The 18,329-nt window shown below is 33.6% G+C and overlaps 1 protein-coding gene and 1 long non-coding RNA gene across 3 annotated transcripts in view; both read left to right on the top strand.

Moving 5' to 3' along the window:
* LOC102021425 overlaps positions 1 to 501 on the top strand; it is a 31,517-nt gene extending 31,016 nt beyond the window's left edge. Inside the window, exon 3 of the long non-coding RNA XR_259789.2 lies at positions 388 to 501. This is a non-coding gene — a long non-coding RNA (uncharacterized LOC102021425). The remainder of the gene's footprint in view (positions 1 to 387) is intronic.
* The window catches only part of Mipol1 (mirror-image polydactyly 1), a 328,974-nt gene that overhangs the window by 192,941 nt on the left and 117,704 nt on the right, over positions 1 to 18,329 (top strand). For both annotated transcript variants that reach the window (XM_005376900.2, XM_013510359.1), the window contains one exon: positions 3,023 to 3,117. In XM_005376900.2, the coding sequence (XP_005376957.1) occupies positions 3,023 to 3,117 (95 nt within the window). The remainder of the gene's footprint in view (positions 1 to 3,022; positions 3,118 to 18,329) is intronic.

Raw genomic sequence — 18,329 nt, 5'->3', positions numbered from 1 at the left:
AATGTAGACAGTTTTTATAAAGTGCCAGAAATGTGGAATAAGATGTAGGAAAAAATAAGAAAAATATCTAGTTTACTAATTTCCTTAATGTTTCTTATAGGGAATTTGTTTTTGACTTGTGGTGATGGAATTAATGAATCTTGGAAATAAAATAGAAATAAAACATTTAAATTAAAATGTTTTTACACTATGTGTAATGGATATCTAAGTGAAACTAAGCCAAGTTTCCACTGCACTTCCCTCTCCCCATACACACACAAAAAATGGGTTTATCTACCCAGGAAGTTCCCTACAATGAATGTAATCATTGTGTCCTACAAACATGTACTAGTAAAATTTACAAAATGTAGATAAAAAGAAATGGATCTGGATCTGTCTTCTGTACAGAGGGATCCAGGAGTACAAATGCTACCATCAGGAACTGTTTCCATCTGGGGCGAGTGGGATAGAATACTCTGATGTGGATCTTAAACCTGAGGTAATGACAGCTAAAAGTTCGTCCTTGACGTAGGGTAAGGATATTAACCAGAAAAAGATATGCTGGCCAGGTAAGCATATGTCTGATAAAGGAGACTGTAAAGCCAGAAAGTTTATAATAACTTTGAAGATAGCCATGAGGGCCTAGAAGGGAAATTAGACAGTAGAATTAAGAAACTGAGTGAATTAATTTTTTTTTAGTAGCACATGTTTGCAGTATATAATGCTTACATTCCTCAACACATCTTAATTCCTTTTTTGTCCTCTTTCATCACCCCCTCCATTTTCTTGATCCTCTTCTCATTTGAGAAAGACCTGTCTCCCTACTTCTTATTAGCTCTCTTTTGTTTTGTTCTCTATTTATAATTTAGATTTCTCATTTAAGAGAAACCATGTGATATTTACACTTGTAAATTTGATTTATTTAATTTAACCTTGTGGTCTCAAGGTGCATTCATTTTCCTACAGATGATTCAAATTAACCTTTCTTCATTGCCAACTGTATGTAGAGCGAAAGTGAAATGTTTAATATTACCTTAAACATGAAAATATAAGTAAAGTTATCATGATCACATTTTCATTATGGAAATTTTCAAGCAAAATCTACATTTTGTGATTTTCTATAAGAACATTGCCTTTATGGTTGTTCACTTCTGACTTTTTGTTTCTGTTACTTTGCAGAAGAAAGTTCAAATAACCATCTTGCTCATTTTCAAGGATATTTTACACTCTTACTATTGATTTAATTCTCTATTAACAGTGTATTTTATTGCTTTAGGTATTTCGGATTAGCAATATGTTTATCAAATTTTCTGTCACCTGTCCAGTATTTGATATTACTTGAATACATGCAGCAGGATGCTTGAGATCTCCTAAGTTGAATGGGATTTGTCTGTTTTTGTATGATTCTTTTAAAACTTGCCATTAGTCATAGTATCTGTGCTTTCCAAGTTATCATTTCAATCATACTTTTAGTACAGTGAAAAATAGCAAAGTGGTTAATAATTGACATCAAGAACCAACCACTTTTTTATTATTAATACTTTTTCCACTTTTTAGAGTATGTTTCATCAATTATGACATAGTGTGTTTAAAAAAAGTATTCAGCCATCTTAAACTTAATTAAAAAGTAACTCTTTATTAGAATCCATTAGTCCAGATAAGAAACAAATTAATATCTTGTGTATAAACTTCCATTCAGATATCTAAACTATTGTATATTCTTATAGTTCTGTGGCATTAATGAGCATTATCTAGTGTTCACCTTCATTACACTAATTAATTTTCCTATAATTAGAATTTCATGATTTTTCTTATGACTACATTCTTAGGAAAAAAATAACTGCAGTGAAATCATATGCATTCAGTAAAGTTTTGAAACTCCACCTCCAAGTTTTCAATTATTTTTAATTATTAGCACTGCTGTTGTTTGTGAGGATTATCATCTATGTGCCCTGTCTTCCATATCTAACACCATTTAAAGAAAAAGAATATTTTCCTATAGGTTAAATTTTGAATAAATAATACTAAAATCTGATTTATCAGTGCCATATTTAAAAAGTCATGTTGAAAACCTTTTTTGACAGTGTTTAAAGTCTAACAGAAATGATGACGGGGAAGGCAACAAATTATTTTTAAATTACTGCTCTAAACCTTGTCCAGAAAAACCCTTTATAGATGACAGTAATGAACTGTATATCTAAAAAGCTAGAAGAAAATATGTTGAAAGTTTTTCACCATAAAGAGATGAGAAATGTTTGAGGATATAGATATGTTTAACCTGATTTAAACATTATACAATGTATATATTATCAAACTATAGTGCTACCAATTGATAGATACAACTTTTACATTTTTGTGTATTAGTTAAAAATTAATCTAAATCGTTTTAAAAACTGATTTCCAATGCTTTAAAACTCAAATATTTCAGTTAGGGGGGATCAGTAGCATCCCTTGAATACAGTTATCTTTAAAAGTCAAGGTTGTGGCTATTCTTTTAGGCATTGTTTCTCTACAGAAAAGGAATAGAAAAGGTTAAATAATATCTGTAAGAATCAGATTGCAGTCTTATGTATTTTTTCACATTAAATATCAAAGATAGCTTAACAACATATTTAGAATTTTCTGAGTTTTACTATTAATAAAGTTAAAAGAAAACCTAGTGTGATCAGGCAGTGGAGCCGCATTACATTTGTGTGTGAAACACCCATTGTGCTTATCTCTGCTGTAGATATTGCTCCGGCCCTGTGTTCCACATTCTGAATTCTATGTATAAAGTTAAACATTGCAGAAGGCCATATATCTGATGATACAGATAAAATAAAGTTGAAGTTTAGTAATGAGGAAAGTTGGCTAACTTAACATATTCCTGACTTTAGTATTTTTGTCGTTAATATGTTTGGACTATTTTATGGGACATTGTGACACTACTAAAAATGTTATAGGTTTTTGAACCAACAGAAATGCAAGACTTCTATTCATACTGTACTTCATTTTTACAAAAAGAACTAATACTGTATTTTCAAAACATATCGATTACATGCAGGCAAATTTGTTATCAATGCGTCAAGCAAAAGAAACTGCAGTTGAACAATACAAGAAACTAGAAGAAGAAATTCAGACACTACGAGTTTACTACAGGTAAATTATTTTTACCTTGGGGTTAAGTAAATATTACTAGTTTGGAAAATATTTCTACCTGACTTGACAATAGTGGATGAGTAAATACCCTTTGTGAAATTTAACATTATGGATTTAAAGCATTTTATATTTTTAGAATTATTTAGGCATAAATTTGTATTATACCTCTTTTCCTTCCAACATTTGGTACGGTTGCAATTTAAAAATTAAATTAAAAAATTTATATAATTTATTACTAGTTATATAAACGAAGCCTGGTTAGCTATTGAACTGCTAAGTTGTCCATCTAAATTCTACCTCTAAAATGATATGTATTTTTAAAGTAGTACATGAGTAGCAGTAATAACTCTTTACTTATAATATGCTATTAGATATTTCTAAAGAAATGTCACTAAAAGATTTTTAACAGGCTTATTTAATTCATGTTCCAGGAGTAGTTGTGAAATGAATTCAGTGGCTCAAAACTGGCATTTTTTAATGAAAAGAATTAGAATAGAAATTGCCAGAGTACATACCTTGTATTGTTTTATGATCCTTTTCTTTTGGTTTTCTGTTGTGTGTATGAGAGGTAAGAGTGCATACTGGGTTATATGTCAAATGTACATTCTCATAGTAGATTGCAGCAAAAATAAAAGCTTAACAGCACTAATATAAGGCTCTCTCTATATTTCTTGATACTAAAAAATTTCATGTCTGAGACTATAAATTGTTGAAGGTTTTTAAAAATGTGGATATAGTCTCAGATGCTTAATGCCTACACTGCAATTAAAATGTTTTCCTGTAATAAAACCATAAAAATATTATAACATGTTACTGCATATATGCATCATTATTAAGGCATGAAGTCACTCAATGTAGCAGCAGATCTGTAACTAAAGTTTCAATTGAGTGATTATTATTATTATTATTGCAATTAAAAATACTAAAATGCAACATGAAAATACCAGTGACTGGTATAGCTGCGTTCTCATAAGAACCATTACAGTACCATTGTGATTTATTACTATGCTTATAATGGTACCATTCCTCTGTACTTCCATGAGAATAAGTGAAAATAAAATTTTTTTCCCATTCCCAAGTTAAAAACACCTGCTTTGGAGGAGTGGCACTGACATTTTCAATAGTTGGTTAGTGTTATAGATTAAATGGTGTCCTCTCTCCCTTTCTTTCCCCAAAAGATATGCTGAACTCGTAACTCCCAGAATGTGACCTTATTTTGAAATAGGGTCATTAGAGAGGCAGTCATATTAAACTGAGGTCGTTAGAGTAATTTCTAATCCAGTGTGACTGTGTGCTCATGAAAATATTGGAAATCTGCACATGGAGGCAACATGCAGAAGGGGAAGAAAATATGAAGGCAGCTGTGTGACTGGAGTAGTGCATGTGCAAGTCTAGGAGTGCCAAAGATAGCCAGCAAACGCTGAACACCAGGATAGGCCAGGAAGGATTTTACAGCTCTCAAAGAGAGCATAGCCTAGTTTAAACTTGATTTCAGAATTACAGGATGCATTACTGGGTGAGGTTAAATTTCCACTGATTGAAGTCACTACTTTTATGATACTTTGTTACAGCAGCTCTAGGAATTTAATACAGTTATCAGTTACCATTCACCAATAACAATCAGCATATATGTGGCGCTGCTTTGTCTATACGCAGATAGGCAAATTCTGACAGTGAAGGCATACATCTTACCAAGCATTTTTGTTTGTTTGTTAGAGACTGTAAAGCCTTCTCTTTCCATCTTTTATACTAGTGATTATCAACTGTTGCTTCTGTTAGAATTATTTTAGAAGCCTCTAAAAATTCTAGTGCCCAGCACAACACAGGTCAATTACATTAGGTATCAGCATGTTGTAAAGCCCCTAAAAATCCCCATACATAACCGCGTTTGAGAATTTATGTTTCACAAGTGTGTTGCAGTTAGCTGAATTAAGTTAAAGTCTCTTCTTGATAAAATAATAAAAAGAGGTCTCTATTAAGATTTTTGAGTATTGTGTAATTTGCGTCTGACCATGGATATTACAGTATGGAAAGTAGTAGATTTACTTTATTGTTACAGAGAGTTTTTATGGTACCAGCTCCTGCGATCTTTGTGAGTTATGTTGGTGAAGTGAGAGTGTAAGAATTCCAAGAGGTGCATGATAATTTCCATAAACTAGCATTACTTCCTGAAAATAAACTTTGATGCCATTTCTTAAGCTTCCTTCTCTTTGCTGAATTTCAAAAGATTGTCAAATTATTTTTTCTGAATTATAAAGTTAAATATTTTTCATAGCCCTTTTAAAAATCTACATGAATCTAAGGGTTGTATGATCTCTTCGAAACAGAATTAACAGTTACTGGATCAAAGATACCCTTTGCAAGTAACTTTGTAATTACTACTTTTAAGATGATTGCTGATTATGTAGTAAGGCATTTGGGGTTTGGATACACGAAAGTATCTTTTGTGTTTGAATTTTGCGTATAAAATCTACTTTCCAAAAAAGTAGTATTTTATAGAGTATTAGATATAGAAACCAGTTCTCTGCACATTGAAGAGTAATTAGGAAAAACATAGCAGTTTGGACAACAGAATAGTCCTTGAAGAAACAAGAATAAGAAAGATGATAGTGAAGCTGAGGCAGGAGGATTGCAAGTCCCAGCCTGTGTGACTTAGTGAGACCCTATTTCAAAATTTAAAAATTAAAGAGGCTGGATAACTAGCTCAGTGCAAAGGCTCAGTGCAAAGGCCCTGGCTACACACACACACTAGGGAGAGACAGAGACAGACATACAGGCATAGAGAGACAGACACAGGGAGAGAAAGAGTGGGTAAGAGATTGGAAGACAGAGAGAGAGAGGGAAAGGTAGGAGAGAGACAGAGACAGACAGAGACAGAGAGAATATAGTTGAGACGAGGAAGAGAAGGTAGTTTAAGGATTTTTATTTTCTGTTTTTGAAAATTGACAAATTCTTGAGCCTGTGTGGCTAATTGAAAGGAGCTGATAGAAATGTTATTGAACAGAATTCCAAAGGAGGTGGAAGAGGTAGAATTTAGAGCTATCTGCCGAAGAGTTCATCTTACATAAGCAAATAGACAAATGTGATCACAGATAGGAATGAAGCAGAAAAGAGTAGTTGTGAGTGTAAATACAGGTTACCCTATAAAATACAGGTTAACGTGAGCTTCTGAACATAAGAAGTCAGGAGGTTTTGACAAGTGTGAGAAGAGTTAGAATATCCACTGAAGAAGAGAGAGAGAGAGAATAAATACAGGTGAGAGAAAGACCCAAGTCAAGCAATCCTGAGGACTCAGCGAGGGTAGATGCAAAAATTTTTATGGGTTCTTTTATGTTGCTCTTTATTTATATTTTGAGTTTCTCATAAAAGAGAAACCAGTATGAAATAGATAAATCTTTTGCAAAAGAGAATGGCCCAAGATGCAGGGAGAGGGATAAGGGACGAGAAGAGGATGAAAAAAGAATTAAGAGGTGCTGTGTACATGGACTAACTCCCCATAAAAAATGTAATCATTATGGACTGCAACCATATACCAATAAAAATAAAAAACTGTAAAGGTTCTTTTCGTATGACTATGTAATTTAAAATATTTGACTGCTCTTGTATAGCATCACAGAAGATTATAATGACTTGGGATTACAAATTTCCAGGGCAAAAACAGTGGAGCACAGAGACTTTGAGGGTACTAGCAAAGAGGTGTAGAGATGATGAATGACTGCATAAGCTAAATACGTTAGGAAATAAAATTGAAGGGGTAAGTAAGCTGAGAAAAAAAGAATCAAGAAATCATAAATCTTAAAGAAATCTGATAGTAAATTGAATAGGAATTGGGAAAATTTAAGAGCTGAATGATAGGTGATAGTCAGAAAATAGAACATTGCTATTTAAGATTTCAGAACTGAAGCACACTGTTCTGAGCAGTGGTGATATTTACAGTTTCATTTTAGAAATAGTTGGATAAAGTGAGAAGAGATGAGGATCACAAGATATAAAGTAATTAAAGACTCGTGATATGAAAGTATTGAATATTAACTTAGATATTGTCCCTCAAAATAGTGATGTTATGTTTGGGATGCTGATTATAAAGGCCAATCTAGAAAATTATCTAAAAATGAATAAAAGCTACATGTTCATATGGTGACAGTATACGTAGGTGAATCTAAAGAAGATACCTGTATAATGTTTGATGCACAGACAAATGTGGGAGCCACTCCAGAAAAATGTGAAAAGCTTATCCTCTGGCAACATTCATGTTCCCATCAAGCAGAAAGTTGCAAAGAACTTTCATGCATTGCACATGGGAATGTAGAATGATATAGCTACAGTGGAAAATTGGTACTTCATCAGAAGTCAAATGTAGAATTACCATTTGATTTCATAATTCCACTCCTGGGTGCACACTGGAAATAATTGAAAACAGATTCAAACAGGTGCTTGTATACCAATGTTCACAGCACCGTTATTCATGACAGCCAAACAACTCAGGTTAAGATAAATAAAAGATAAAGAAAATGTGTATATATATATATACACACACATATATATACACGTATATATATATGTATATATACGTATATATATATACGTATATACATACATACATACATATATATATATATAATTCAGCCTTCAAAAGGAATGAACTTCTGTTAGGCTGCAACATACATGAACTTCAAAAATATTATGGTTAGTGAAATAAACAAAACAAAATGTTATAGTATGATTCCACTTATATAAGCCCCTAAAATAGGCAAATGCATAGAAATAGAAAATATAATATTGGCTTCCAGGCCTGGATGGGGAAGGCTGTGTAACAGATACAGCGTTTCCATTTATGATGATTTTTAAAGGTACTAGAGCTGTGAATGTATGTATTGCCACTGAATTGTATAGTTAAAATGGTACATTTTATGTTATCTTGCCACAGTTTTTTAATTGGTACAGAAATATTCTGTGAAGAGATACATAAATTTATTTTAAATAAATAGAGGTAACATTCCTCGGATGTACAGCTCTAGGAAGAGGGAGGAAATTACCAAAAAGAAGCAAGCTTGAGTTTTATGGTAGCTTAGATTCTAATTTAATCTGATTTTATGAAAGTGAATAATATTTCTTACATGGTTGCATAAATGGTGCGTACATATCCATATGTGAAATGCAACTGTGAGATTCTAGGGTTTTCCTCAAAGCTCCTTATGTTATAGGAGCAAAGAAAAAGTTCCATTTTATATGAAGAAAACTAAGGATATTCTAGTTTTTAGGTAGGTAGATAGAGATACATAGATATGATGACTGCTTTCATAGGTAATTGTCTAGAAAGGTGTGAAGAAATACATTTTCACCTATTTAAATCAGTTTTACATTTACATATATATGTATATTATTGTATTAAATAGTTTTCTATCAATAATTAAGAAAAATGAGGTGAGAAACATATGGGACAGTTAGCTGGAATCAGAAGTGAGTCAGCATTATAGCTTATATGTACCAGGTGTGAAGTATCAAAACAGTATATCTCAAGTCTGGTGCTCAATTTTCTAAGCCAAAGAAGAGAATGCATGACCAGTCATTCATCTAAGGGTCATATTAGCACATCCTGATGACTTCTGTTCTGTATGTACTTAATTTTCTAGGTAGTGATATTGACCTTACTCTAAATTTTTTCCTAAAAACTATTTGCTGTTACTTGGTTAAAATAAGAGGTGCTGTTGCTATAAGCATTCCATTTCTTTGTATGAAAATATAATTTTTAGTTTTTATTTTTTTTTGCTTCTTTTGGATTTTGAAGGCTTTGAGTGCTAAGAAAAGGAAAGGAAATGTTGGCTCTTTATTTCCTTTGGCAGTTAAGGACAAGGACTAGTGAGTTTGGTGGGCAGAGATACTAACTTTACCTCTGTAACACATAGCTCTTTCATATAAAGCTAGCAGGAGAAAAATAAGATTACTGCTTCAAATAAAGTTTATTTGTTATAACAGTACTACTAGTAAAGTATTAGTAACTTATCCGTGTGCTAAATACTGAAACTGCAACAGCTTCATTAGTATACAACTCAACAGTTTCATCAGGGATGAATGTTGAATTTGCAGTGTTAGATTTGTATGTAGTAATGATTTTTTCCTGTTATTGTAAACCTGTAGTGCTGCATTCCTAAGTTCAAGAGGCATAATAATAACAAATTCTTTTCTTAATGGAGGAATGCCTAAGTTTCAGTGTTTGCTGATTTTATAGTGCTTCCTTATATATGCCTTTGCTTAAAAAAAGTAAAAAGTGAAGTCTTTACACAAAAATTGCATCCTGTTATTTGATGCCAAGAAAATAAGATTTAATATAGTTCTTTATCCTAATAGCAATTAATATGTTTTAAATTTTCATTTTGTGCAATTCCACATTTGAATTTCTAATGCTTATTCAGAACATGGTAAAGTTCACATTTCAGAGCCAGAATATTGAATAGGTTGTACCATATTTTAAGGTAGTGTTTCCTACAATTGTACTAGTTTTTTAAATAATTAAATATAATATTTAGATGTTTGAGGTAGTGAGAGTGGGATAATCATGAACCCTATTTACTGGATTTGTAATATACATGTCAAAGTCATAGAAACCATAAAGATATAGAGGCTATATGAAATATACTCAAAAACCACAAAATTCTCAATTTCTTTCTACATTCATGTCTTAATCCATTTTACATGAAATGATTATATTTTGTATATGGACTGTCTATGTTAAATACGTATGTATATTTTAATACAGAATACCACAGACTAGGTAATTCATAGTGAGCAGAAATGTATTTCACTTGCAGCTCTGGAGGATGAGATGTTCATGGCGCTAGCATCTGGCATTGCATCATCCACAGCAAGAGGCAGAAGGGCAAGAGAGGGTGAGAGCAAGCCTAGAAGTGAGGGCCGGACTCCACTTTTGCAGTAGTGCTGCTGTTGCACTACGTAGCTCATTCCTACAGCAGCAACATTAATCTATTCAGCATTTCAGACCCCTCGTGACCTATAACTACCTCTCATTCACCCCAGCCCCCAACACTGCTGTGTAGCACTGTCTCAGTTACTTTTCTCTTGTTGCTGGGACAAAATACCTGATACCCAAAATTAAGGAAGGAAAGGTTTATTTCACTTACAGTTTGTGGAGGTTTCAGTCTATACTTGGCAGATTACAAGGCAGAGTGGCACATGGCAGAGGGCTACAGCTGATGGCGGCAGAACACAGCAAAGCAACAAGCACACACCAGGGTGGAATGGCCTCAAGCACCCTTTTTGTCTCCCTTACATATGCAAACTATCCACCCCAGGGCGGGTGTAGCTCTCACACCCATAATCAATCAAACTCTAAAAGCCTGCCCCATGGCCGCATGAGGCTTTGGGGGGACACCCAGACACAAACCATAACAAGCACTAAGTCCCCAACATAGACTTTATGGACACACTCAGACCTTAGCAGTTCTTTTTACAGATGTTACTTAATATGAGTATTTTTCTTTCTACATACATTTTATCTGTATATATCCTATTTTTAACAATGAGAAATAGGATTGTCACTAGGATCTGACTGTTCTTTTTTTATGGTGATAATAGTTTTACATTGAATCATATGCTCTTCAGTCAGAACTCTGAACTGATATAAAAGTGACTGTAGTGTGTGAACTCTGGCCATGAAGCAATGTTTTTATTAATGTAAATTCATCAAGAATGGAGTTCAGCTGAGTGTGGGGGCACATGCCCGCACATGGGAGGCTGGGACAAGAGGACTACCACAAGTTCAGGCCTGCATGGGCTACATGGTGTGTTCAAGGCCAGCCTGAACTGTGTGCATAGTGACATCTTGTCTCAAAAAAGAGTAGATTTGAACACGTGATCTGATCTCATTGGGCCTGTGTTCTAATTTGTTGCACAATTTGCCTACACAGTGACATAAACATTTTATCACCTCCACATTTCGTACCAGAATTAACTCTCTATGGAACTACATTAGTACATTGTAGTAACAGTGATAAAAATTCAAATAAAGATTTGAATTATACTTCCATATGATTTTTTAATTATAAATAAGTTCATAAATCTAGATTTTTATTTTGACACAGTAGGCTCTATCTAGTCCTGACATCTTTATGAAATTTATTACTCCTTCAAATGAGGTAGATTCAGTTTTTGTTTAGTAATATTTAGGATAAAAACTGTCTTTTCATGCCATTAAAGTGTATCTGTTTCCAAGGCCTTTTAACACACAATTTGCTTCATCTGTGCTGTTCAGTTCACTGTGCATATTGATTAGTCACTCTGGAATGCAAAACAGAAAATTTAAAAATATTTAAGAACAAAGAATTTAAAGTTTATACTTATTGTATGTCCAGTTAGTTTTACATCCATTTAAAGATTCTTTCCTTCCTCCTCTCTACTTATAAAAGTGGCGTTGAATTAATTACTTAATTTCTGAATGTTAATTACTTCACCCGAGATAAAATTGACAGGTTTACTGTGAAAATCAGTTAGATGATATATCTGGATTTAAAAAAAAAAAACAAAAAAACTTTAAAGTACTTTGCAAAGGAAATATATTAATAAGGTCAATTTTTGAGACATAAGACAACAAATTAGCACCTAATGTGGTGGCACCATCTGTAACCTCAGTAGTCTTGGAGACTGAGGCAGGAGGGTTACAAGTTTGAGCTCAACCAGGTGAACTTGTTGACTTAACAAGACCCAGTCTAAACTTTTTTAAAACATTTTTTAAAAGGCTGAGGATGTAGCTCAGTGCAAAGGCTCTGTTCTATCCCCAATACCTCCCTGCCACCAAAAAAAGAAAAAAAAAAAGAAAAGGGGCTATTGTATTGCTTGGGAAATAGTTTCTATCTTCTATGACTTTGTGCCAAGAAAGACATGTTTTGCATTCTAAGTCTGTGCCTTACAAGTTTTAAAACTAAGACTAAAGCCAGGCATGGTGGTACATATCTGTAATCTTAGCCCTGGGGAAGCTGAGGCAGAAAGATCACAAGTTCAAAGCCACCCTGTGCAAATTAGACCCTATGTCAAAATTTTAAAAATAAATAAAAAGGAATAGGGATTTAGCTCAGTAGTAGAGTGTTCCTGGGTTATCACAGGGGAGTGAGGGGATAAATTTTAATGTGTTTTTCTCAAATGCTATTTGTTATTTTAGAAAATGACTCAACCTCCTCTTTTAAGAGCATTTTACACAATGTTTTGTCATTTAATGGCTGTGACCAGCAAGGGAACTAGAGTTAGTATAAAAATGGGTTTGCCAATATTAAGTCATGATATTGCCATTTATAAACATTATTTCCATATTAGCTTGAAAAAATTTTAATTTTATTTTTTGTTAGATAAAAAGTTGGATTATTTCTCTTGGTCTTAGAACTCATAGTCATCACTATTACAGTTCCACATGTATCAATTGACTCCTACACAGGTAATCTTTTGCTTTGTCTCTTTAATTTATAACCAGATTTTGCTAGAGTCTTCCTTGCAATTACTGTAATTTTTGCCTTCTCCTGCATTAGACTACACTTGAATAGTTTCATAACCAAGCATTTCTTGCTCCTTACCAGATTGTAAACTTCCTCTTTAAAGTTCCAGAAACATTATTTTTAACCTCTCATTTAACCTTCAACAGTCCTTAACTGTAAATATACAGTGAATTCCAGACTCTTTTACCTAACATACATGTTTATTTCTGATTTAATATTTTATCATTCATCTCTTTTCCTCCAAGTGTCATTCACATTTGTGTCATTACTGCCTTGTGTTCTACACAGTGGGCATTCAGGAAATATGTGTCACACTGAATTGGCCATTTTGTGTACTCACAAAATAAGTTGTCCACTATTTCAGGAACACGCCTACATTTTCCCACTTGAGTATTTTCCTCATATCACCTATTCCTCCTGGAATACTACATCTCTCTTTTCATTGAGCCTTCCCAACACAGCTTAAATGCCAACCATTCCATTAATCTTTTATGCTTTCTCCACCAGAAGTGATCTCATTCTACCTAAAATCCCTACTCTATTGATTTACAGTGATTCCTTCACAGTAAATACTCTAAGATTCCCTGTGCAGTGTTTATATAAAAGTGTGCCCCATACTTCCCCAATGAGAGCTTCTATTCTTTATGTATAAGTAGTCCTTGAGTGGCTATGTGCAAAAAAAAAAAAAAAAATGAGTAAGTAACCAAAGTTAATCGTACATCTATAGTTTCTTCCAATTTTTTCTGCACAGTAGCTGTCTCTGCAGCGCACATACTAAGAAGTCCCTAATAAATGTGTACGCGAATGAAGTGTTTTGATATACCACAAGCCAGGTCCAGCATCTAGGTTTCTCATTTGTAACCTTTTTCTTTTTTGGTACTGGGAATTGAACCCAGGACCTTGCACTTGCCAGGCAGGTGCTTGTGCAACTGAGCTATATCCTCAGCCTTTCTCATTTGTAGGGATATGGGCCAAAATAGATCTCCATGTCGTGAAACATCTATCAACACTTACATGACTTACCAACAAAGTTTCTTTTTTTCCCAAGCCTAAACTATTCAGATTTGAAAGCTGTCATCAGAGACATTTATTTGGATTTTTACTTTTCTTAAAAGTTAGAATTAAAACAAAACTTTAGGAGAAAGATTATTATCCAACTTTAATTGCAGCGTTATTTCTTAAAATGAAAAATTAATTAGAATCTATCCGTGGATTTTTATTTGGTCTACACATTGTTTAAAAATATGAATTAGGTACCAAAATAAAAAGTAGTAGGTCTGATAACATAGAACCCTTAGGGTTGGGGCATGAAGTGTTTATCAGTCAGGGTCCTCCAGAGAAGTAGAACCAACAGACCAAGCGTATGCAGGGAAAAGACTATTTTAAAGGAATTGGCTCAGGCAGTGTAGGAACTGGCAAGTCTGAAGTCTGTAGGGAAGCCAGCAAGCAGGAGAACCAGGGAATAGTTTCCATTGCAGTTTTGAGTTCTCAGATGCGGAACTCTTTTTAATCAGGGGACTGAGTCTTTTCTGAAGGCATTCAACTGACTGGATAAGGCCTGATTGAAATATTAATTGCACCTAAAAAGTACCTTCGTTTAAACATTTAGATTGGTGTTAACCAAATATTTGGGTTCCATAGCATTGCCAAGTTGACATATATACCATTACACATGTGCATTTTTTCCCTTTTTTGTTTTTTTGTTAATTTTATTGGTACATTTTAGATATACATAATGATCATATTTATCATAGGAAATTTGTACCTGTGCATAATATATATTCTTTTCTTCCCCATCCCCTCCCCTCCTTTCAACCTCTTACCCCTCTATGTTTACAAAAGCTTTGTTTCCATTTTTTCCTTCTATTCTGTTCTTTTTCTCTTTTCCCTTCCTTCCTCCCTTTTCAATCTTTGCATTTGAACATTTTCTTCCCATTTCCCACTACCTATTACACATTTTGGTCCTTATTTACACTTTCAGTTTCTCATACCAGAGAAACAATGTGATATTTAAACATATGTGTCCAATTTATTTCGCCTAAAAGTGTAGTCTGAAAGTGCGTCCATCTACCTATAAATACCTCAAGTTTATCCTTCTTTGTGGTAGAGTAGTACTCTATTGTATAAAAATACAGCTTTATCCATTTATCCATTAGTGAACATTAGGGCTGTTTCCAAGATTTAGGAATTACAAATTGTGCTGCTATAAACATGGGTGTGCATATATTGTGGAAGTATGATGCTTTCATTTGGGGGAGGAAGATATCAAGAAGGGAGCTAGCTGAGTCAAATGGAACTCGTAGTTTAAGTTTTTTGAGGACTCCACACTGATTTCCATAGTGGTTGCACCACTTCTACAGTGGAGTAGGGTTCCTTTTTTCCCACAGCAATTGTTATTGGTTGATTTCTTAATAATAGCCATTCTTTCCAGCACAGATTTGGGCTCTAATTTATACATGTGCATTTTAACAGTTGACTGTGGCTAATAAAAGTTACCTTCTCTAAAAGGAGCACTGTGCATTTGACTGTGTTTCCCATTCTGCCTACTTAATTTAAACTCATCTATCTGTGTGAGGCTGTTGGCATTTAAGTCTGTGCCTATATATGCACAATGACCTTATTTATTTATAAAAAGGATATTTGTGCAAGTATACACACACTCTCTCCCTGGATACTTCTCTAACATCAGTTCTTAACGTGTTTCTCCTCTTGGTTCACTCCAGCCATGCTAGCTCCCTTATTGTCTCAAACATTTTAAACATAACTCATATCTCAAGGCCTTGACCTTTGTTTGCTCTGTCTGGAGTGTTCTACAACCAGAATGTCATGTGCGTCTGCTCTTTCACTTTGTTCAACTTTCTGTTTCAATGTTCCTGATCACACTGTCTAAAATAGGCTACACCCTAACTGCGCTCCTCTATTTGTGGCCCTTATTTATTTCTTTCATAATAGACATGTCTGCATGACACTAACCTAGATCTGTGAATTGTCCTGCAGAACATACATTCTTCAAGAGGAACAATTTTGCTTTGCTCACCCCTGCATCTTGCACTTGAATCCATGCTTGACAATTTTGATATTCAGTATTTTTGAATGAATAAGTGAATGGGTGAACATACATACATAGCTTCTACCTTGTGATATATCAGGGTCTTAATAGCAGGTTATCTGGAAAGTGGGCCTGAGGCAAGTAGTCAGATTTCTTATCAAATGTGTGGGAATGAAAAGAGTAAATTTACACTTCCACTGCATACGCTGCTAAGCTGTTTGAATTTTTAAATGTTCTTTCCTTTTCTATAAAATTATAAAAACAAGTGGATAATTTTTATTTTTATTTTACTTTTTTTTTTGGTTTTTCTTCCGGTACCAGGAATCGAACTCACGACCTTGGGCTTACCATGCAGGCGCTGTGCCACTGAGCTAAATCCCCAGCCCCACAAGTGTATAATTTTTAAGAAAACTTTATCTCTAGTAACCTGTATAAAATATTATTATCCATAAGTAGCCTACCTAGAAATATATGCATCTAGGAAAAATCCCTGTTATTAGTTTTATACTTTATTGTAGGGAAAAACAGATATAGGAGTTAAAGTCCAAAAGATGTTTATCACCTATATTATGAAAAATGCCCATATAAATGACAATCTCAGTTATATTTTATTTTTACCAAATATTTGAATGGCTTTCTGAAAGTACTTCATGTTGAAGAAATCGAGCACTTAAATGAATACATTCATCATGGTTTATTGATATATGTGTTTATAGTGCATCTTGATCATTTTTACTTCCCTTTCCCTCCCATTCCTTCCTACTATTCACCCCCATTCCCAGAAACCCTCACTATCCCCACAAACCACATTTTAAATAAAATAAAATGTTAAACAAGTATCAACCTTAGCATGTTGCTTCCATTTGATAGACCTGAAGGCCCATCACAGGTCGGTGAGAAAGATTTTGTAAAACCAAACCTATTGCCAGAAATGACAATTAAAGGAGAGAATTTGCTTGCCTTTCAAACAACTTCACTCATTAAAAGTAGTTTTTAACATATTTGAATCATAAGTGTTTCATCTCTCCTTTCTTTATAAGACATATGTATATTATTAAATGCATTAAAGTTTTTTTAATATAACTAGTTAAAATATTTGACAAATGAAAATAATAACTATTAAGTAGAAATCTTGCTCAGGAACATTCTGATTACTAACTGCAAAAATAGTAAATAACAGTGGTTACATACAGCCAGCCACTCCTCTGACAAAGGACTAATATCTAGAATATATAAACAACTCAAAAAAGTTAGACCCCCTGCAAGATGAAAGACCCAATCAAAACCAAGCAATCGAAATGGATAGACACTGTCAGAAGTTCAGATGGCCAATAAATACATGAAAAATATTCAGCATCTTTGGCCATTAGATAAATACAAATCAAAGCGACACTGAGATTCCACTTCTTTCCAGTAAGAATGACTATTATCAAGCACTCACTAAACAATAAATATAATATGTAAGATTGTATATCTGATTTATTTCATTTTAACATTATGTTCTAGTAAAAAAAATTTTAAAAACAAATGCTGGTGAATCTCTGAGGGAAATGAAACAGTTTTACATTATTGGTGGGAATATAAAGTAGTACAACCACTGTGGAAATCAGCCTGGAGATTTCTTAAAAAACTAATGATAGATATTCTCTTCTGAGTATCTTCCTGAAAGAGTTAAAAGTCATATTACAGTGATACATGCATACATATACATGTTTATAGCAGCACAATTCATAATCACTTAAAATGACAGAAATAGGCTAGATGCCAATCAGCAGATGGATGGATAAAGAAAATGTGGTATCTATGCATAATAGAGTAGTACTCAGCCATAAAAAAGGATAAATTTGAGTCATAGGAAAATGAATGGATCTTGATATCATAATACTAAGTACAGACACAGAAAACTGAATATCACATGGTCTACCTAATGTGAGAGGCCCCAAATATAAATAAAGAGCAAAATAAAAGTGAGATGGCAGAAAACAGGTGTCCTCTATGGAGATGGGAGAAGGAGGGTAAGGGAGGTGGAAAGTGCAAATGACCAAGATGTGATATGTAAATGTACCAATTTGAAGGTGAATAATTACAGGTATTACAAACATAAAAGAAGCAGTAGTCACATAGAGTACATAATATAACAAACAGATATTTAAGCTACTTTTGAATTCTTTTTTTTTTTTTTTTAGAGAGTAGTACATGAGAAACAAACATACAAAAAAATAGAACAGTAGCAGCATACCAATATCACGAACATAAACAAATCAAAGCAAGAACATTCGAAGTGATACAGGGTCTCAAGACAAATTAATACATATCAACAGTGGTTGTTACATTGCACATCACTATCCTCAACTACATTGCTCAGATTACCAGATGTAAGAGTGAAAGATTGCTCAAACCATTAAAGATAATAAGAAAATAATTCTTCAATAAAACATTAGAGATAATACAGAGTTTCACTAGACAAGATGGTAGGAGTTCACCACTATAATTCCATTGTGTATTGTTACCTTCCAATCAGTTGCTCCTACCATCAGACACAAGCATGCAACATCAATCAGAACATAAAAAATTGTGAGCATTAACTGTTCATTTCAATACACCATCAGACAACAGCAATACAGTCATCACAGCTATTCATATATATATTCATGTTTTGCCTT

This window comes from Chinchilla lanigera, unplaced genomic scaffold (assembly GCF_000276665.1).
Source record: "Chinchilla lanigera isolate Chin_1 unplaced genomic scaffold, ChiLan1.0 scaffold00008, whole genome shotgun sequence".
In the NCBI taxonomy this organism is placed as follows: Eukaryota; Metazoa; Chordata; class Mammalia; order Rodentia; family Chinchillidae; genus Chinchilla; species Chinchilla lanigera.
The sequence above is the reverse complement of the archived record's forward strand: the minus strand, read 5'-3'. Positions and strand labels throughout refer to the sequence as shown.